Genomic DNA, 23,642 nt, shown 5'->3' on the forward strand with positions numbered 1-23,642 from the left:
TCACTTAAGCATGCATGCCCTGCAGACTGCCTCGTTTTGTGCCGCATTTTACAGGTAACATTCAGGTCCCCTCCTGTTCAGCCTCCCGCCAAAATGATCTGTAAGTCACCCAAAGTCCTATTTACTCTGGACAGAGTGGAACAATCTACATGGAAGTCCTCTTTCACATCTATTAAAACTCATTTCCATTATTAAAAAAAAATTCTCTGCGCCTTGGATTATTATTTGTGAAAACACAAGTCAGGTTGGTAAAGGCCACTGGTCGCGACATGTCCTAAGACAGCCTGTCCCAGGGACCACACTCCAATTACCTTTGAGGTTTGCTGCATTTTCCCCTTTTCCTTCTCCTGCCTCCTGCCCACTCCAGCCATCCAAACAACTTTCCTATAACCTTGATCACCTATAAACTTGTTAATAGTCATAGTGACAAAATGAGCAGTTGAATGGAAGGAAAGATGGACTACAATCCAACAACAGCAATGTTTCTGGAATGGTGTAACTGTGAATTCTTGAAAAAACTGTTTCAGGACTCTTAAAGAATCTCAAATATTTTAGCACCTGAAGGGAGGTTTCCCATGATAAGCCTATAACCTGCATGAATAATGCAGGGCCAGTTTCTCCTCAGGAACTACTTGTAAGTTCAAAACAGTGGTTCTTGAAGTGTGGGCCCTACACCAGGAAGCAGTAGCACCTGGGAACTTGTTAGAAAAGCAAATTTTCAGGCCCCGCCCCAGATCTTCTGACTCACAAATTCTGAAGGCAAGGCCCCAGCGACATGGCAGGGAGATCTCCAAGTGATTGTGCCATTTAACACTTAACACTTGAGAACCTCTGGGTGACATTATACTATTATCCAGAGTCCAATTGTGCCATTAATAGATGGAAGGCATGTAGGTTCATATGAACCTTCAACATTAAGGCAGGGCATCTAGCATCTGCATCTATATCATCCATGCATTTATTTACCTAAACCACCATTTTTGGTTTAGCAAGTCCCAGAAATTCATTTTCTTGTGCCTAAGGCAGTATCCCTTATTTGCTCTCAAAACTACCTGTTTTGCACTACAAAAGGAGTTCCTGGTATATTGTTCTGCAATTCAAAGAACAAATCTTTTTTATTGCTCTTACATTAATCATAGTTATATATGTATATCGTCTCTCAATCTTTGGCTTTCCAAACTAGATTAGTAGTCTGTCCACATTATCCTCCTAAGAAAATGTAAAGCTGAAAAGAAAAAAAGAAAAGGAAAAAAAAGAAATCTCCAGAAGGAATTTAAGTACTTGTTTCTGGGAAAAGACACAGTAGAGCACATTCCGAATGCCCCTGTTAGAGGAGGAATGACTAAAGGAAATGGACAGTTGCCTGATTTAAAAACTACAGACACAGGATGCCCAGGTATATTTGAATTTTAGATAAACAACAAATATTGCATGGAATATACTTATAACTCCGAAGCTATTCATTGTTTATCTAAAATTCAAATGTAACCGCGCATCCTGTATTTTATCTGGCAACTCTAGGATTGGGAATACTGACCTTTTGGGAAGGTTTTGAACAGACAACTGTCCTCAAATATGGAAAAGGACTATTATGAGGAAAATGGGCCAATATCAATATAGACCCAGAATTAGAACCCAAGGGGAAAAATTATAGGAAGAGTCTATCTGACTCAGTAGAAGAAAGGCATTTGGCACTAGCTGATAATAGCTCAGTAAATTGAGCACGGGCCTGCAAACCAAAGGGTCACTGGTTCAATTCCCAGTCAGGGCACATGCCTGGGTTGCAGGCCAGGTCCCCAGTAGGGGGCATGTGAGAGGCAACCACACATTGATGTTTCTCTCCTTCTCTTGCCCTCTCTCTAAAAATAAATAAATAAATTTTTTTTTAAAAAGAAAGGTATTTGTATATAGACAGCGTCAAGCAGACATGTGCTGCGGGTACTGTCAGGAAGACAAGGTTTGGGAGGGTTGGCTGAGTGGGTACACTAAAAAATTAGGCCTCTCTGACTCCGAAGGTCTGTTGTGAACCCTTACATTGCTTAAGTTGCTGTTCTCTGGAATCTGTCTGCAAAGTGCTCTGATAGAAATGGATGAGCCCTGGCTCTACACATGGGTGAGAACCACAAAGCAGGACAGAACCAGATTTCATAAAGGAGACATCTCCCGCCCAGGGTCCTGACTCTAACTGTGCCCATCTTACCGGTGGAACCCAATGAAACACATCTGTGTGCATTTTCCTTCTTATGTATTGAAAAGAACCGTTGAGATTATATGAGGATTGTATCAAAAGCATTTCCATTATTTAAAAACCCTTAGCTGCTTTCAAACGTAAAATGGATAAATAAATGAACTCACTCTTTGTCCTGCTGTCCATTTCTGTTTTTGACGAGTCTGCAGTTGCTATAGCTGGAGGTAACTTCTTTCCAATAGTCTGAGAAAGAAAAAGATGATTCTATTTATCAAGATGATTCTCTCCATTAAGCAAAGGAATAAAGTCAAGATCATAAGGACAACATGCTCACAACTGGTTCTGAAAAACACCCATTTAAGGTTTGCGCTGTTCTATATATTGCCTGCTGTTCAATTGTTCTGAACCTCAGGGACAAACAAGCAGGAAAAACAGATACAAAGGGCTTATCCTTGTAGATATTTGGTACTGTTTGTTCCCATTCTTCCTTGATGTTCTTCAAAGGTTGATTGTTTCTAGCAGAGCAAAATAACTACATTTCCCCTCATTTTATGAGAAGCTGACTAAATCTATGGAGGAACAGCCCCTCACCCAGAGGAAGTGCTCACAAGTATCTACGGAGCAGAAGAAGAAGAATGGTAGAAAGAGGGAATGAACAAAGAGAGAAAGAAAAATGGGATCAAGGGAAGGAGGGCCAGAAGGACAAACGGACAGATGGGTAGGTGGAAGGACATGCAGAAGCCAGAGTGTCCAGGGCAACTGTGCCTTACTGCACGTCCCCTTCTACACCCCCCAAAATGGCTATGGACACCAGGGCACCAGCTGTCAAAACCAAGGCACTGGGTGAAACAACCCCCCCAACAATGAAGGGTTTCCCCGATGAGAATTCTGGCCACTGGGAAAACCAAACATATCTGCCCACTGGACACATGGAGAGCAATGAACTGCATAATTCAAAAACTGGCACAGTGGAATGTTTCCTCAAATAAAACTGAGTCACCACAGTTTTTAATTTGAAAAATGTCTTCATGCTTCAAATGCTGAAACTAACATTAAATGTGAATAAATCACAGAAAGAGGATAAGGTAAATGAAATCCTCAGCCCCTCATGAATTTTTAAAAACATTTGTGACAGAAAGCCTTTACATTTTACTTGGTGACATTTTTATTTAGTGCTGCAGGGCTTTCTATATTAGATAAAAAAAATGAAACTCAAAATATTATGCCGCCCCTCAACTGATATTGAGTACTCAAACTAATAACATTGTGTGATTTCAAGGAAATATCAAGGGAGAAAAGAACTTGATATTATTCAGCCATAAGGTCAAATTTGATGAAAGACTGTTCTTAGAATTATCTTGAAAACTCAGGAATTGATAGTAAAAACAGATGCTCTCACAGTGTCATTCACATTCCATTCACACTTCAAACAGCATCCTCATCAATCTGTTTTTTCCCCTTTGGGGACCAAGATAAAGCATCACAATTGTTAAGACATTAGCGAGAAAAAAAAGAAAAACAATTAATACCTCAGTTATTACTGACAGGGGAGAGAGGAAATCAGGAAAACACAATAGCGAACACTATATCCAAACCTAACTTTCCAGAAAAAGCAAAAGAGAGACAGCCAAAGGTTTGGGCTTTAAACCAAATGCCCTCCTTTAGAGAAGCCTTCGCAGGTTGTGCATTCCTGTAACTTCCCCTAATTTGTAACAAAATGAAGTGCTGCCAGTCATCTCTAATGTCCTGGTTTAACAGTGTGCCCAAGCTGGCAGACATCAAATCAAGAAAGGCCACCAGTTAAATTCACTTACTTCTGTACAGAAAGACAGGAGAAAACAAAACGTGTTCTGCTCCTTTTTCTCACTATTTCAGAAGATACAGCACACTGGCCTCTGTGTGGATCCCAGCAACAGGAGTGATGCGGAAGCTGATACTGCATTCATCGTCTTCCAAGGGTGCTGGACCTTAATTCCATCCTTCCTCACGGGCCATGGCTGACTAGAGTAAGGCAGACCCTGCCCCTCTCAGCCTGGTCTTCCAGGCATCCGAGAGATGTAAACTGTTCAGGTATTTGTCTCTTCTCTAGCACCCAGACCCAGAAAAGTGTGGTTCCCAAACCAGCAACACCAGCATCTCCTGGGAACTTGTTAGTAATGCAAATTCCCAGGCCCCACCCCAGGCTTTCTCAATCAGAAACTCTGGGGATGGTACCCTGCAGTCTCTATCTGAACACACCCTCCAGGGTTTCAGATGCACACGCAAGTTTGAGACGTAGGAGGGATTCCAGTAGTGCTCACGATACACCTTGTCTTGGATTAACAACTCTGGTGTCTATTCTCAGACCTAGATAAGTTCTAAAACATCTTTTTGATACTTCTTTCTCTCTCTCTTTCTACCTTCTTTATTTGTAACTGGCATAAGAACTTGTCATTTCTACTAAATGAGTCAGTTCAGGAAAAAATGGAGTTTAGCAAAATAGGCAATATGACAATATCACTGAGATAAGAAAAAAAAAGAAGTAGGAAGCATAGGTAGCCATAAGACCCTTCACCAAGGTATTGAAAGGATGAACGGATGGGTGGATGGACAGACAGAAAGATGATTTTGAATCTAAAATGTAAGAGCACACACCTGGCCTGTCTGGCTGAGACTACCTCAAAGACCAAGCAGGCAGATCCCTGTGACTGTGCTCACCTTCAGGGAAAGCCACACTCTGCCCCTTCAGAGTGTTTTCCTTTGTTGGCCTTCATTGTAGAAGACTGTCACACACTAAAGGACATTGAGCAACTACTGCTCCTGTCCACTAACAGTCTGTAGTGCTCTTATGTCATTGTGCCCACCCCAACGCCCCACACATTTCCAAACACCCCATTCAAAAACCTCTCTCCTCTGCTCTTCTGCTAAATACAAGAACAAGGATGGGGGCGGTGAAGTGCTGCTTTCCCACCAGCCTTTTAGCTGCCACAACCTCTGAAAATGTCTTTGGTCAATTGAAATGAAAAGGACCGGACCCCAACTTTTAAAGGGCTTGCATGATGAACGCCATGCCTAGTTCTAGTACACACAGAGGTCACGCATCATGGAAGGTCAGCTAAGATGCAGGCCAAAGTGAACAGAAAAAAATGGAGAATCACATCCACACATCCCTCATCCATCTTGCAGTCGGTGAAGGAGAATGTGAAGCTTGTAGTGGCCGTGCAAGATTTACATGTGACCTCCTCAGGAGAGTTCCAAGTTCTTGCCTTCCTGGGTGCTCTAAGGAAGATGGGTCATCCAGGACAAGCACTGGTCCTGTCATTAAGGGCTGTGTTGACACTGCTCAGGACACAGCTCTTTCACCTCCTAAGAGATCTGCCAGCAGCTCCATTGTGCCGTATGCCGACTGAAGGAACAGACTCAGGCTGCGCTCCATAGCTCAGCCCAATGTTTCCTCTTCTCTTCTGTGCTGTGGCTGAAGACCTCCTAGTACCCACATCCCCGTTACTCTGGTCTGCCTGTCCCGCAACTCAGAAGCCATTGTTTGGTTTGGGAGTGGAAGTACACAGACATGGCTGTAGGCAGCTGAAAGCTCTACAAATAGGCCATTGCTATCAATCCACTTCAGCACACAGTGATCAGCAGGCTGCTGTCAACTTGTGTCTCTCTGGACGTATCCTAATCGCCATTTAAAATCTGATTTAAAAAAAATAATTAAAAAAATTAATTCCTTTGAATATTTAATATCATTAGTCACTCTCATGTTAGCTCATTTGACAAAAGTACTCCATAACATTTGGGGGGGGGGGATTTGTGTATAGTAGTAGCATCATATACACTCCCAGATCTACAAGATTTGAGAATACAGCACCAGAATAGATAACCCCCATGTGGTTTCAGTTAGCCATGTGATTTCAGTTAGTGGAGTAATTTTTTTTCTTTCTTGTGCCAAAATGAAGAAGCTAATGCTCGTAGCAAATACGACCAATAGATTCGTGTCCAGTGAAATCCAGTTCCCTAACATGTCTGTTTCTCTTTGTGCCTGCTGGAGCTTGAGACCAGGAGCCTGCTCATATCCAGTACACAACCACTCCTCTGACTGTATTCTAATTCAGATGCAAACTCCTTTGAATGTAAAAAGTTTTTAAATTATAGGACAATGCTAAGGAGGAGGAAGTTTAAGTCCTATCTCTGAAAGTCTCCACTCCAAGAATACTACACACAACTCTCGAATCCCAAAGACTACTGGGTTTGATGTGTAGGGAGGAGGGAGAGAGCTCCCTGCACTGGTGGGTCCCCCTGCTGGCAGTCCAGGCTTTCAGATGGCTATTCCAGAAGAATGTGATCTGAGAAACTATACGTAGACATTACTCAAGTGCTCACACAAAGCCACATACAAGAGATGACTTTTCAAACCGCTGGGAAAATACAAGATGAAGGATGGCTTTTTGAAGGCGTTCCTTTTACCAGACTAGGACCTGACCGAACTCCTTCCCTTTCCATTCAGTTCAGATTTATTGAGTGCCTGTTCCATGTGAAGCAGGGAAGCAGACAAAAAGGCAAGAGGATGCTGAACATCACCGCAAACACTAACACAGCAATTCATCCGCTTCTCTAGAATGGTGTGTTGAGGGCTGCCCAACCATTTCACATGGTTGTCCCAAATCCTGGTCATATACAGGATACAGGGGGATACAGGCTACAGGAGACAGTGATGGGAAAAGGGGCAAAACAGTGTTTACATATGACCACATCCTCAACTGTTCAGCTTTCATTTCCTAACCGTATTTCAGAAAGATACACAAACTGCTATTAAAACTCACTGTAAACTTCTAATATTTATGTTTACATGCTCCTTTCATGAACACCTTTGACGGATGGAATTATGAGAAGTTTTCTTGGTGCTCAGAAGGGAGCCATAGGAGCAGATCAGAAGCTTCACAAGCCAGCTCATGTACGAGCCAGCGAGAACAAGCACAAAGGAGCACCCTCACAATGGAGCGCCTGTGCGCTCTAATGGAAGGCTGTTCTGCTCCCTGGGAAATTTACACAGCAGCTATCAAGTCACTTGCCTTTGGCTGGCCCAGCTTAAACTATCTGATAACAATACAAGATGTGTCAGAATAAAATACCACTCAAAATTCTAAAAATAAAATCCATGTTCCAGTAAAAGAAAAAATATATTTATAGTTCTCAGTCTAGGGACAGAGGTTACCTTTGAGATACCTTATATACCACTATGTCAAGTCTGGCATCTCCAACAGGTTATGCCGTAAAGCATAACCTGAGTATAAGAAAAAAAAAATTTAAGTCACCTTGTGATTATGAAGTTTTGCTTAAGACTTTCAGTTATTCATGTAATATTTATTTCCCTGATTGTCTTGGAAAGTTAGTGGTAATTCCAGTTACATTAAGCCTTTTTGCTCATAGTCAAAGACCTCATCAGATTCACAGCCACTTTAGAAGCATGTGTTAACTGTATTACACTTATAAAGTTTAACTGCTGTCCCCCCTTTTCTTCAGAAATAGTGCCCTCCTTGAGGGCAGGACCTAGGTGGCAATTATTTGCTTATCTCCACAAAGTCAAGGGTCAGTGAGTGTTTGGCGAATGCGGCAGGGAGTTCGGGGATCCAATCCACTCATCCTTTGCCCTAGCATTAACATACTACACAACATAACAGGTAAACGAGAGATGTCTTCCTTGGCATACCAGACCAGGAGGCCCTCTTGGAGTCCCACTGTTTGCTACTGGCATGGATCAGCTCTTTCCAGCTTGGCCTCTGGTGGCAACACATCATCTGAAATGTCTTTGTAGACATCTGTTGCTCCTGATTTACTCCTTTGTTTCCATGTGCACACCCCAGACTTCCTATTAATTACCAGTCACGATAAAGAAGGATCCTATCTCAGCCATGCTTCTGGTCACCATCTCTTTGCCTTTGACTTCCAAATACTTATCCTAGCCTGCTCTCTCACATTCTCTCAAGTCCCTACCTGTTATGATCATAGACCCTCATTTGGAGGGTTCCTTATCGTCTAGGTGTGTACACACACACACACACACACACAAACACACACACATGCCATTCTCTTGTTCTAACATCATTTTCCAAACTGTGTTCCCAAGATATTCCACCAACCAACAAACCACAAAATCACTTATTCCTACAAGCTGGTAAATTTGGAAAACATAGAATACTTGGTCTAATCCTTGCATAATAGCATATTAAAGGCTCTGAAAAGTTCTAAAGTTACTGTTTAACTTTATCCTTAACATTATCTCAGTGTTCTCCAAACTTATCTGACCACAATTCCTACTTGTGATACCCATGAACACAACATGAGAATGAGGAGTCCCTGGACTCGTTGGGTGAGCATCACTACCTCCATTTCCTAAATCCCCCTGGCTCATCCTCTCTGTCTGCTAGGCTCATGACTTGGAACTCATCCTCGATTACCCTCTTACTGCAACTTCCCATGTTGAACCTACCACCAAGGCCCTGCTTTCAGATTCGTCCCTTCCTCTTTGACCTCAGCCTAGAGCCTTGTTACTATCACAGGGACTATTTCAATAGTTTTGTAGACAAAGATCTTATTCTCTGATTCAAGCTGCTTTATTTGCTCTCCCATAAGATTCAACTTTTAATCAGTCTCTACCATCACCCCTTACTGTACCTACTTCAAAGCACTCAGAACATACACAGTGGTCTTTCCTTATCTGCAGGGGATACATTCTAAGACCCCCTGAAACCACACATAGTACTGAACCCTACATATACTATGTTTTCTCCTATACATACATAGCTATGATAAAGTTTAATCTATAAATTAGGGACACTAGGAATTAACAATAACTAATAATAAAATAAAACAATTATGTCAATATACTATAAGAAAAGTTATGTGAATGTGGTCTCTCTCAAAATACCTTATTGTACTGTACTCACCCTTCTTCCTGTGGTGACGTGAGAGGATACAATGCCTACATGATGAGACAAAGTGAATTGAGTGACAGATATTTTTAGACCACGGCTGGCAGTGGGTAACTGAAACCACAGAGAAGGATGGACTGCTTCTTTATGGTTGTTCATGTAAATTCCCAAAGCCCTGAAGAAATGTAGGAATTAACTTCAAATTTACAATTGCTGCAACTTTTCATACCTATCAGTGGCTTTTCTCCTGCTCTAAAGACTAATAATAGCGAGCTTTCTCTAAATACAAAACACCTAATCCCATCCTAGATGCTTCCATTAGGTCTTTCGGGTTTATTATTTCAATCTGTCCGATAAAAACTTCAGTATCTGTCACGCTACTAAACAAGTGTATATGAAGTCTGTTTTATATTTGTACATTACGCCAACACTCACAGACACATGTGTGCATTTGTGTGTACCACTAGAGAAATGTATCTGAGAATTTGAGCCGAATTCTACTTTTTTTTATCATGTACTTGACCTTGTGTCAGGGTCTGATCATTTGATTCATTTGTTAGCATTTTGAATACCTCTTGAAACCAGGCCCTAAAAAATGGAAAGAACCATACAACACATTCAAAGGAAGGGTAGAATTTTCTCTTTGTCAAAGCAAAATAACTTTCTTAAAGTTTATAAGGGCTTCCACTCTGAAATACAAATCCAAACCTGCTTCAGTGTTCAGTGAGGTGGAGAAGGTACATTCAGACAAGGTTACAGTCATAGAGGGCAGAGCTCTTCAAATGTCTGACATTATATGAAAATACTGTGTATATTTTACCCCCACTGTCCCTGAGAAAGAAGCCTGCCTGCTATTTTGTTGTAGGATCATCTTATTCACAGGATGAACAAGCCAAAGTAAACTTCCATTTTGTATACCACTTTGGCAAAATACAATTTACCATTATGCTTTAAAGACTATTTTCTGCTGTTATGACAGATGAAAGGAAATCTTAAACCTTCCTTCCACCAGAGCATTAGTTTTATCTTTTGACTAACAATGCCTTCTTTTTATGTGCATTTGGAGAATTTAAGGAGACTCTGGGTAAGACAGAGAAGGATGGAGTGGTAGGAGTAAACGTCATGGGGCCGTTTCGAGTTTTGTTCGTTTGGTGCTTTAACACAAGACTTGCTGTACAAGTGTGAACCAAGTCCTAACTGTCCTATCAAGTGGTTATATGAATTCAATGAACATACAACAACCCTTTCCAGTTCTAAAATATTTTGGCTTATTCAATCATAACATAGTCCAGGCTATTCCCTTTACCTGGGATGGCATGCTTCCCCCCAGTATATTTGGATCTAAACTCATCTTTTAAGGTTCAACTACAGTCTAGCTGGCTAAAGGCAGCAGCTTTCAGTAAGGTTTTTTACTGACACGCAGCCCACACTGACTGGGACTTTTTTACATGTATGAGATACTTAAGGGCAAAGCCACGTGTTACCAGTTTATCAGTTTTCCTGTATACCTCTACAGAGAAGGTCTCAGAGGCTCTCTCTCTTCCTTCCTCCCTCCCTCCTTCCTTCCCTCCCCTCCCTTCTTCCCTTCCCCTCTGTCTGTCCTTCCATTCAGCATTCTTTTCTGGAACTATCATAAGACATAGTCTCTGCTGGAGGCTGTGTATACAAAGATGAGATAGGCAGAGGCCTGGATCTTTAATGAGTTCAAAATGCAGTAGTACTCATAGACTCATTAACAGAGCAACACAGTGCAAAGGGGAAAATACTACAATCAAGGTGTATATAGAAGAGAAAAAAGGAGCCATTCACAATTCTACACGGGAAACATGCCCCACAGCAATGATGAGGCTTCAGTTAAATTCTAAAGGATGGGTATAGGAATTGGCCAGGTAGAGAATGGTGGAAAGGGCATCACAGCTGAACAAAAGAAGGAGCAAAGGAGCGAATGTGTGTAGGGAATGGGACTTTGCAGCACAGAATAGGGGTAGGAGATAGCAGTCTGGGGTGAAGGGAAGGAGATTTGCTTGGGCCAAGTGGCCAGTAAGGTAAGTTGGGGCGAATGTTACAGTTTGTGCTTTACCTCTAAAACAACTGGCTATGAGTAGAGGTGTAGCATGATCAAATTCGTGACTTCAAGAGCAATGATCTGGTGGCACTGGGAGGAGAAAAGAAGAAAAGACATGCAAAAGTCAAGAAAAGAATTAGGAGGTTGACAAAAGAATCCAACCGAGGCAGTGAAACCAAGAATGGAAAAGAGAGGTTTGAAAAACAGACTGCCAACCGATCCATACTTCATAGTCACTCCAGGGATAAATCGGTGATTGTGAATTGGTTTGAATACAGGTAGGGGAAAAAAAAGCCCAAACTCTGTACATTCTTGAGTGTACACATTTGCATTCTACATAGGTATTGAGTGCCAGTGATGTGCAAAGAGCAACATGAAGTTCAGACTCAGACCAGAGAGGCAAAAGAGCCAGATGCAGGGGCTCAGGGAAGCATTGTGGAGAATCAATCTTGATGTGTGAAGAATCACAGTGAATGTGTTTCTCAGTGCTCTGGTGCTGGCATGGTGACGTTCAGTGGAGAAAGAGTAGGCCTGTGAGAGTTCAGAACAGTTAGCTTACTGTTAAAGCACCAATCAATCTACTATTTGAAAACAAAAATATTTTTTAAAAGCAGAGACACATAAGAAGCCCTTGACACATGAAAAAGCATCTTTCTAATCCGACAAATTTGAAGTAAATATTCCAGTCAAATATGTGTGGAAAAATGTCTTAACCTAGAGACAAAAAATGGGAAATTTCTTTCCCCAAAACAAATTTCCAGAGAAGCTTTTCTGTCCTTCAGAGTAAGAAAGGGAAATGAAATAGTTTCAACCAGAAAAGAGCTAATACTTGGAGCAATGTTTTATTGTTTTGTTTTCAAGTAAAAATGCTACTTAAAAGGCTAGGACATACAATAAAATATTATTCAGCTTTAAGAAAAGAAGGAAATTCTGACACATGGTACCACATGGATGAACTTTGTTGATACAATGGTAAGTGAAATAAGCCAGTCACAAAAGGACAAGTACTGTGTGATCCCACTCATGGAGGTACCCAGAGTAGTCCGACTCATAGAGACAGAGAGTTGAATGGTGGTTGCTAGGGGCAGGGGGCACGAGGGGCTGTTGGATACAGATTTGGTTTTGCAAGATTAAAGGAGTTCTGGTGATGGTTGCACAAGAATGTGAATGTGTTTAATGTCACAGAACTGTACGCTTACAAATGTTACAACAGTAAGTTTTATGTCATGTACATTTTACTACAATTTTGAAAAAGGCTTAGGGGTCTATTCCTCTTTCCCTATGAGCCTCTACATAGCAATGTTAACTAGAATGGCAAGAACCTGCTCTTGAGGCTCTGATATGCCTGTACTTAATATTCAACCACAAAATAAATCAAGGGTACAGACAGGTATCTGATGAAGTGAGGTACATAACAAACCCAACCTTGTCCAGAAGCCCACCTCAGTCTTATAGGGAACACTCCTTCTACCTCTAAGAAAGGTAGCCTAGTGGCTCCATAAAGACAATCTCTAAATCTGGCTAATGTTAAATAGATCTGGCTTTAACACTGTAGGACTCATTCTTTACTTTCATCACCTGCTCCAAAGACTCTCAAACAATAACACTTAGTCCTTCTGTTAATCATCTGACCTCCCCAATTTTATAGAAGGAGGGAAGAGAACACTGTATTGAAAGTTAAAGACTCGATGATATTTTTTTATATTTTATTTTTATTACAAAGATTGAGTTCACATCACTACCTTTTGACCCAGCAATTCCAGTGTGGGATTATATCCTAAGAACCCTGAAACACCAATCCAAAAGAACCCATGTACCCCAATGTTCATAGCAGCACAATTTGCAATAGCCAAGTGCTGGAAGCAACCTAAATGCCCATCAGTAAATGAGTGGATCACAAAACTATGGTACATTTACACGATGGAATACTATGCAGCAGAGAGAAAGAAGAAACTCCTACCCTTTGTGACAGCATGGATGGAAATGGAAAACATTATGGTAGGTGAAATAAGCCAAGCAGTGAGGGACAAATACCATATGATCTCACCTTTAACTTGAACCTAATCAACAAAAGAAAAAAGCAAGGAAAATATAACCAGAGACACTGAAATTAAGAACGCTCTGACAGTAACCAGAGGGAAAGTGGGAGGGGATAATGGGGGAAGGGGAGAAGGGTTTTCAGGAACAACTATAAAGGACACATGGGCACCACCAAGGCGGGGAAAGCAGGGGAGTAAGGTGGGGATGGCTGGGGTGGGGGAGGTGGTGGGGAGTAAACACAGACAACTGTAATTGAACAACAACAAAACAATTTTAAAAAAAGAATGAGATCACATACTTAATCAAAACGGCAGCTTTCTAAATATACCCGGAGGTCACATACACAATGGTTACATCTTCTAGACATAGAGTGAAACACTTAGAAACATGACTCCCAGGTGCTCAAAGAATGGAGATCCTCAAAGAGAGGCCAAATTAAGCTCCGGGCACTCCAGTTGCCAGTTACCAAGACATATTCTACCAGGTGGGGTGAACCCAAACTGTATACCTTCCATGAAAATATCCTAGATGCCAACCATTAGAACTCTCTCTCTCGCCTCTCCCATGATTATACTGAGCTTGCTTTGAATCACTCACTACCCTGCCTTCTATGTATGCTTACTTATGAATGTGTCTGCTTAACTAATTGGAATGCAAGTGCTGGGGGGCAAGAACTATGTCTTGGTTACCTTTGTAGTCTTTGATGTGCCTTGCCTATTGGCGGTACAGTAGTCCCCCCCCCACCAATTCAAATGGGGAATATGTTCCAAGGCACGCAGTGAATGCCTGAGACTACAGGGAGTACAAAACACTCCGCATAGCGAGTACAGAGAGTAATATACTATACTTTTCCTATACATACATGCCTATATAAAATTTTATTTATCAATTAGGTATAATAAGAGATTAACAACAACTAATATAAAATAGAATAATGATAACATGCTGTAATGAAAGTTACGTGAATGCAGTCTTTTTCTCTCAAAATACCTTACTGCACTGTACTCACCTCCTCGTGATGATGTGAGAGGATACAACGTGTACATGATGAGAGGAAGTGAGCTGAAGGAAGATGATGTGTTTAGACTGTGGCTGACCTCTGGTAACTAACACTGTGGAAAGCGAAACCATGTATGGCAGCAGGGAGCCCTGTACTAAATATCTGTGATTTACTTCAGTCATAATAAATTCAACACTCATCAAAAACATTTAGATTTATGGAGAAAATACTGTGTGTAATACATTTTCTAGGTGCTAGGGATATAACAATGGCAAAAATAAACCTGTCCTCCTTTTCATGATATCATCTAGCAGTAAGAGTGAATTAGCATTAAGTAGGAATCTTCTCCAAGAACACACATTTTACCAGTTATTTGATCTTGGACAAGTTACTTAACCTCTCTATACCCTCAGTTTCGTTGTCTGAAATGGAGATAATAATATGTACCTCATAGATTTTCTAGGAGGATTAAATGGAAAAATGTATATAAAGTGCTTGGCCATTATTACTGTTATTGAACTTTATTGAATAAAAAAATCAATCATCATAATGCTTCTTTATGAATCTAGTTACAAAGAATGACTGTTTCAATTACAAGAGCTTTTTAAAACAGTAGGTTCACTGCCCTGTTCCTTTGCTTGGGGACTGGAGAGCATGAAGCAACTTTTATAAGACAGTCACACAGCAGAGACAAGCTCAGAGGAAAGGGATAATTCTGAAAAAATGAGCAAGGAACAAAAGCAACAGCCATTACCATATAGTCATTGCCTGGGAGGAAAAGCAGACAGAACAAAGGAAACAGGAGAAACAACAAGGGCCCCCGCAGACAACCCACAGAGCTTTCAGGTCAATAAGGCTTCGCTTAAGGTGGCACCCTAGAGTGAGTGGCCAAAAGAGGGTTCCAGAAGCCCCTCAAGTACAAGCTCATGCCAAGAGCTTCTGGCCGCATCCAAACCGTTATCTACTGTTAACGACAGAAAAACAACAAGGCGTGTGTCTGGGGAGAACAGCCTGTTGTCAGAAAACAGAAAGCCTTTTTATAGAGAATTTTGATACTCAGGAGCAAACACACGACCATAGAAACTCACCCCAAGCCATCTTTTACAGAGCTTGGCATCCCCTCAATAATGGATGAAGAAATTCTAAATCGCTAGGTCAAACGGATATTCCTCCCAAAGCAGCTAAGAAACAGGGGCCAAAAGAGACCATAAACTCATGTGGTACAGATTTCTAAACCCACGGGTGGAAATTACTGACAGACACTTAGATGTGAAAAGCTGAATTCACAGTCTCTACCTGGAAGCATCAGGCTTCCTGCCAAAGGCTGCTCTTAAAGGCTTCTTTCAACAGCAGCGAAGACGGGACAACTGGAATTCTGTTCAAATCCTATAGGTACTACACTGAATTCAACAAACCTCTGTGGAATGCCTACCACTACACAGCCCCTGGGCCAAAACCGCTTTCCTACATTATTTTTATTTTTCTGTTTTCAAAAAAGTGTTGTGCTCCCAGCTAAAATATGGGAGATTTGAACATAATGTTGACGGGAATCAATGCAACCACCAAATTCCAGTTCTCCCAGATTCTCTAAGTATCTCAAGCCTTAAAATTAAACATTCCACAACTTTTTGAGGAGGTGTTCACTAAAAGTTTGTAATGACATGGAAAATTTTATATAATGCAAAATGGAAAAGATACACAATTATGGGTGTAAAGAAATTGTGTGTGATATGATCTCAACCAGTTACAAATATATGGCCAAAGGACTGAAAGCGAATACAAAAAAAAAAAAAAAAGCCAACAGTGTTTGTTTGCCACAGAGTGATTAAATGATAGTGCTTTCTACTTTCTCTCATATTTTCCTATTTTCCAGTGTTTCTAGAAACCTGCTATTACTTTTATAATCAGAAAATATCGTTTTAAGAAAATAACATAACACTAACATAACTGCAAAGGATGGCCTACCTCTCCAATATTATTGATGCCTTTCCATAAGGTTGGCTTGATTTGCAATACCTCCTAACTAGAAATCACACGCAGCTTTCATTACTGTGTCATTATATTTCCTTTTCCAAGTCATTAGCAGGATGTTAAGAACATCAAGATGTAAAATGAGTCATGACGGTAACTCATAAGACACCACCCATATAGAAGCATTCCCTGCCACTTATCATCACCTTTCAGTTATAGTTATTCATCAGCTCATAATCTCAGTAGATGATATAAAGTCATTTCCAATTAATGGTTTTCCAAATCAAGTATGGAGACATTGTAGCAAATGTTTTCAAAGTCAAGAAATATAGTTCCTGCTCTTCTAATTCAACCCATGAAGTCCTACTCATTTGTGTGAAAGGGGCTGAAAAATAATTGAGTTTACTTTGTAGCCATTTTTCAAGTATGATCGAAGACAATAGTTATAGAGTCTTCATTTCCCGGTAATTGAAGAAGTATTGATTTAAGGGGCGTGATCCATTAGCATAGGGTCCATAGCTTAATTGTTCTCAATTTTCCAGCAGTTCTCCAGCTCCTCACAACTAAAAACTCTTTTTAAACACAAACCAAAGTGATTATTAGTTTGTCAAATGGGAGCAAAAACAAATATGATATGAACCAGGACCCCAAATTTCAAGGTTTAATTTTTCCCCCTGCTCGTAGAATTATATAAGTATATCATATTCTTTAAAACCACACAAAATTCAGTTATTTTTGTTTCCCAGATATTTGACAACCATGTGTACTTAATGTGAATATACTTTGATGTCTTTCAAAGTATACTTTCTTGTATACTTGTATCTTGTATATAAGAAACTTTCTTGTCTTTCAAAAATCAAACCTTTTTTTTTATGGGACTCAAGTTTGGGGTGTGGACAAATTCAATAAATACATTTTTAAGAGGAATCTTTTTGCAGAAAAATTTCTCAGGTGCTGGGGAAAAGTTCATTTCAATCTGTGCTTGGTTGTCATTCATATTCATTCATTCAAACTTCAGCTTAGTAGCACGTCTCAGGAGGAAAAGGGGTTCTCTTAAGCCTGTAAATTCTCTTTAGAATGCCTGATCTCTTTAGGATCTCTTTAGGCAAAGTAGATCCTTATTGTATGAAGAAATGGTATGTTTTTCACTACTCATTTTGTGTGTTCTCATTCTCCTGGACTCAAATAGTTTCCCATTGTCCTCTCCTTTTTCCATAACATACACAAAGATACTAAACTACACAAAATAGAAACGAAGAAAAGCCTTGTTAAAAAAAAAAAATGAAATCACCTAATTTTAACCATGTGCTTTCTTAAATGACACCTTTTTGTGGTTATATGTTATTTTTAAAAGGCATATTTTTATGGGGGGAGGTAGACAATGTGCACACGAGAATATTCAATGCATTTTCTGGTCTTGAGAAATTTCTCGTCCTTTTCCATTACAAAGCAGAATGTTCATTTCAATGCTCTCTACTTGGGAGTTGTGGAGAGCAGCAATTCCTCTTTGTGCTTGCTATAGGCTCTGCGCAGGGAAACAATACAGATTCATGAGAGGTGGTGACAAAGGAGGACAAAGACCAGAAATGGGATTTCTGGAGTTTATAACCCATCCCCTACTCCTGAGTTATTATACTTAATCTATTTCTGACAAATGGGTTTCAGATGGCTATCCATCCAATTTTACAGGGACCTCCAGTGAAAGATTTCCACACCCTCCCCACCACAGGATGAGGAAGCGTTTGTCAGCCCTCAGTAGTGGCTACGTCTCCCTTATTCCCAACTTGATCACCATGCCTGAAGTTAAAGGGGTCTCCCCATCTGCCATCAGTGGGACCAGAGAACAGGCAACTATCAAACCCCACGTAATTTTCCATTTCCTCCTGAACTCTGTTTAGTCTTCTTTCTTTGCCACAATAACCATTGTTTCTCTATGCGGCTCCTAGTTTGCGGTTTCTTGACCATCTCCATTCACCGCCTTCTGTCATCACCTCTTAGGATACCCTGGCCTCTTTCTAGGCATTCATTTTCATGACAAGATGATCGACCTACATTAGAATCTTCATTTCATATTGTTTCTAGATTAAACTCAGGGTTGGGCTACACACACAAATACTGCTCTGTGGCCACATAAAACCATTTTTAGTACTTGGAACCAGTGGTCCTTTCCCTGACCCAGCATATCTTTTTTGGCCTCTCATTAACTTCAAGGCCCCTTATCATGTCTTACCTGGACCACTTTTCTTCTCATATAATAATCTATGAGGAAAGGCTTTCACTGGAAAAACTGGGAGTTGTTTGAACTCTTGGGCAATGAATACAAAAGCTATGCCAAAATGTTAGAGACCTCATAACCCCTGACTGGAAAGCACACTGAGGTCACCCATCAATTATGTCTGCTCACATCTATACTATAAAAAGACAATGTGACATGGATTGCTTAGGCAGATTACTTGCATGGTGGGCACAGAGCTACCAGATTCTTAATGTTTTGGTCTCTTCTGAGTCTAAAAACAGCAACACTATTTGCATTCCCATCACTTGAAAAAAAACTAGAATCTAAATTATGAGAAAGTCTACTTTCTCTACTACACACAAGGCATGAATGTGGAGGGGGTCCTGGGGTTTGAAGCAAAAGAAACTAAATTTAAAATTAGACACATAAGACATATAATGCATCCAGCTCTCCCAATGCAGTAACTAGACAGTGCTAAGCACTAACTCTATCAAGAGGACACATTAGAGTTACTCTAGGATCTCAAATCTTCACACTTTGCATCAGTATTGCTCTTATTAGAAACTTTATTCCTTGCCTAGAAAAGGTACCCAAGAAGTTTCAGAAAAGCTGCTTCTGATGGAGAGAGAAAATGAAAAGCCAACTAAGAAGTCAAAATAAAAAAGAACAAACTGAGCAGATGCTACCAAAACAAATGGAGCAAAACATATTAAAATCAGTGGTGGGTGAAAATGCTTAGCAAGTGAAAGAAAAAAAAAAGAAAATGAGGTAATGACTCTACCTTTACCACTTCTAACTTCCTCATCTTAAAAGAGCAAAACCAAAATACAACTTCTAAATGCCTGGAGACTCCAGATAGCTGCCATCAGTTTTCCAAACATTGCCTATACCATTCCCAACAGTTCAAGGGTAAATTTAATTGTGGTGCTACTCCTGAGTCACAGGCCATCCATGAAATGGCTTCGCAATGGCCTTTTGATGAAGAAGTGGCCTTCAAGGCAATTTCAGATTACTACTAAATTTGTGAATTGTTCATTTTATAGCCCAAGGGTAGGGAGAGAAATCTCTACTAGAGGTGTAAGTAGGGGCTATTTTGCTTATGCGCTTATGCTTCCATTTGTTTCTAGAGCATTTATGGGTATACATTTATTGGGGATCTGGTCTTCAACATTAAGAGCCTGAGTTGAGAATAAGGCTATCATCTTGCACCTTTGAAATGGCCTCCAATGCCACATGAAAGTACAAGGTAGGTTGCTGATTGACTGAATGACCCCCGTGATCTAAATTCTTTAAATGTAAGCAAAGACACACCACCATGCAAAGGCAGCTGGTGAGCTAGTTTTAAATTAGCCCCTGATCATACAGCATTAAACTTAATCCATCCCAGTGAAACTCAGTTGTCTAGAACAGTGGTCTCCAACCTTTTTGGCACCAGGGACTGGTTTCACAGAAGACAATTTTTCCAGGAACCAGGGCAGGGATGGCAGGGAGCAGACAGGAGGCAGAGCCCAGGCGGTAATGTGATTGAAGCTTTGCTCGCCAGCCTGCTGCTCACCTCCTGCTGTGCGGCCCGGCTCCTAACAGGCCACAGACCTGTACCAGTCTGAGGCCCGGGGGTTGAGAACCTCTGGTCTAGAATATCATTTTAGAACCAGTGAGAATATCAGAGAGAAAAAGGCAAGCTAGGTTCATAGACACCATCATATTAACAGCCACAAAGAAAATTTTAAAACCTTGAATTTCAGGAACCAAACTTCAGGATTATAAATATCAGGAATTATTAACGTAAGAATAAAAGAGAGCCACAATGAAATACTTATAGATATTTCAGTCCACTGCATTGAAGAATATCAATTGAATCCATTGATTTCAGCAAATAATGTGCAAAAGGAAGGAATTTCATTTCCTATCCCCAAGGGATTCTAGAGCGCAAGGTGAGGAGAGAAAATCAATAATAAAACTGACTTTCCTCACTATGTAAGATGAATCAAGTACTATCACTTACAATTAACAATGGCACAAAAGAGAAATTCATCGGTTCTCAAAAGAACTGCTTTGAATCCACTGTCCACAAAACCTTGGGTAGGGCTAAGTGAGAAGTTGCACCATTAAAGCTCTGAAGCAAGCAAGACCTGAGCTCTCCATTCACCTTCTCCCCAGGGGCTGAGGGAACAGGGTGACACAGACCTTCCTTTAAACAATTTGCAATCTCCTGGGATTGTGCAAATGATCTGCTAGCTGATGAAGATCTTCAAACAAAATACCCTGTCCTCAACTCATCATTCTAAGATGGAGAAAAATAGTATCCTTTTTCTCTTAGTGATAGGCAACATGAACACAGGCCAACACCAATTCTAACCACAATGAGATACCACTTCACACCCATTAGGATGGCTATTATTAAAAAAAAAAAAAGCCCTGACCAAGTGGTTCAGTTGGTTGGAGCAACGTTTTGTGCACCAATAGGTTGCGACTTTGATCCCCAGTCACAGCACATACCTTGGCTATGGGTTCGATCCCCAGTAGGGGCACATACAGGAGGCAACCTATTGATGTTTCTTTCACATTAATGTCTGCCTCTCTCTCTCCTGCTTCTTCTTTCTCTAAGCATATCCTTGGGTGAGGATTTAAAAAAAAAACACCAGAAAATGGCAAGTGTTGCCAAGGATGCGGATAAACTGGAATCCTTGTGTACTGTTGGTAGGAGTGTAACATGGTGTAGCCACTATGGGAAACAGTATTGAGGTGCCTCAAACAATTAAAAATAGAATTATCATATGATCCAGTAATTCCACTTCTGAGGATATACTCAAAAGAACTGAAAGCAGAACTCAAACAGGTACTAGTATGTCAATGTTCATCGTAGCATTATTCACAGTAGCCCCAAAGCAGAAACAATCTAAATGTCTATCAACAGAGGAGAGGAATGGATAAATAAATTGTGACACATACATTCAACGGATATTATTCAGGCTTAAATAGGAAGGAAATTCTGACACATGCTATAATGAGGATGAACCTTGAAGACATTATGCTAAGTGAAATAAGTCAAATACAAAAGGACAAATATTTTAGGACTCTACTTATATGAAGTATCTACAGTAGCGGAATTCGTAGAGACAGAAAGTAGAATGGTGGTTGCAAGAGGCATGGGGAGCTTGTATTTAACAGATACAGATTTTCAGTTTGGGAAGAAAGTTTTAGAGATGAATGGTGATATGGTTGCACAACAATGTGGATGTATTTAATGCCACTGAATTGTACACTTAAAATGGATAAAATACTATAATGTTATATATATTTTACCACAATAAAAATATCGTACATTTCTATACTTTGGTTTCTCTTCAGAAGATACAAATCTTTCGCCTTTTTAAAAAAATATTGTACATTTCTATAGGAGTACATAGGAAGGTTTTATGGGGATTTCCATTGGGAACCTACATATGTGGGAAATAGAAAGTCTTACTTTTGCTCTGTTGGAATTTTTTACCATATAGTTGGGTTATTTTTAATAAAAATAAAACAACCAAAATTAAGTCAGCCTTTTACCTAGAAATTCCCCTCTTAAAAATTTGGAAGGTACCATATGCATATACAAGAATGTTTTTAATATTAAAAATGTAGAAGCAACATAAATAGTTAGCAGATGGGAATTGTTTAAATAAATGGTGGCATAGCTCTACAATGGATGACCACGCAAGTATCTAACAGAAACGGGGCCCATAATATGTTAAGTTTTAAAAACAGGTGACATTTAATGACCTCATTATAGTATAAAGAGTGATGTGTTGCCCTGGCTGGCGTAGCTCAGTGGATTGAGCTCAGGCTGTGAACCAAAGTGTTGCAGGTTCGATTCCCAGTCAGGGCACATGCCTGGGTTGCAGGCCATGGCCCCCAGCAACCACACATTGATGTTTCTCTCTCTCTATCTCCCTCCCTTCCCTCTCTAAAAATAAGTACATAAAATCTTAAAAAAAAAAAAAAAGAGTGATGTGTTTACTACTTGCACCTCCTGGCTTGGATAAAAGCCTGGAAGAATACATATAAAATGTTAATCACGGTTGTTTCTAAACAACAGGATTAAGATCCATTTCAATTTATTTATTCGTATTCTTTGAGTTATTATTACAATATTTATTGCAAAGCGCTGTAATCAGAGAAGTAACAGAGCTATTTCCATTTTGAGAAACCAACAAGCCAAGGGCCCAGGGACCACTCAACAGTACAAGGAGTACTTCACAGGTCACAGAATCTTTCAGGGCCCCAGGGGCTTCCTTTCCTGTCCTATCTCCAGGCGCAAGCTGCCGCGAGCTACAGAGGTGCCTCAGAGAGAGCATGTGTTATTGCTGAGCCTTTTCCGTATTTCACATCTCACAGTCAATCAGGCATTCACTCATTTCCCAAGGAGTCGCCATCTAAATCTTGAATATAAAATATTTAACTCTGATTTCTACTTTTCAGAACTCAGAATGATGACATCCAGCAATAGTAACAACAATAATAAGCGTAAGCAAATTGCAGATATCTTGCAATGGGAAAATGCTCTCAAGCCTTGCAGAGGAATGTATTTTTTTAGTGATAGGCAACATGAACACAGGTCAACACCATTAAATTACAATATAATTTATCTTGTAAATTATATTTCAAGATAACTGCATTGACCGTGAAGTTAGTTTTAGCCAACTGTTCTGTACACTCAACATCCTTCTAGGCAAGCAACAGATGCCATTTAAAAAAAAAAAAAACTTTTCAAGAAGTTCTACTCTTAAAATGTGTTAAAACAAGGTGTTCCCTTATGCTATTTTCCTGTTTTTGTAATTTAAAAAATATTATCATTTAAAGCCAACAGAAAATGAAATAAAGGGACATATTTTACAGATCTCATCAACTCTCTCCTTTAAATTTATTTTCAACAAGAGACAGGAATATGGAAGACATATGACGCATTGTAAGCCTTACTTATCCTGTGGTTTATTTAGGGAATTTTATTTTGCGTTTGGAAAATGAGAGACTTCTGCTTTTAGGAAGACAAATATGAACAACTCACAGAGAGAAACAAGACCTCCTATTACTAGCAAGCTTTTAGAAAATCAAATAATTTCATGTATTTTACTCTGTATAAGAGCAAGTGAAGATAAATGCTCAGTATTACAAAATTAGCAAAATATCTTTACCTCTGTGAACAACATTTCGACAGCACCCAGATGTCTCTACACACAGCTTCTCCA

The 23,642-nt window shown here is 40.1% G+C and overlaps 1 protein-coding gene across 8 annotated transcripts in view; it reads right to left on the reverse strand.

Moving 5' to 3' along the window:
* The window catches only part of SH3KBP1 (SH3 domain containing kinase binding protein 1), a 317,351-nt gene that overhangs the window by 97,168 nt on the left and 196,541 nt on the right, over positions 1-23,642 (reverse strand). For all 8 annotated transcript variants that reach the window (XM_036016569.1, XM_036016572.1, XM_028522514.2 and 5 more), the window contains one exon: positions 2,356-2,431. In XM_036016569.1, coding sequence (XP_035872462.1) covers positions 2,356-2,431 — 76 coding nt within the window. The remainder of the gene's footprint in view (positions 1-2,355; positions 2,432-23,642) is intronic.

The sequence above is a fragment of the Phyllostomus discolor genome, chromosome X, assembly GCF_004126475.2.
Source record: "Phyllostomus discolor isolate MPI-MPIP mPhyDis1 chromosome X, mPhyDis1.pri.v3, whole genome shotgun sequence".
Lineage (NCBI taxonomy): Eukaryota > Metazoa > Chordata > Mammalia > Chiroptera > Phyllostomidae > Phyllostomus > Phyllostomus discolor.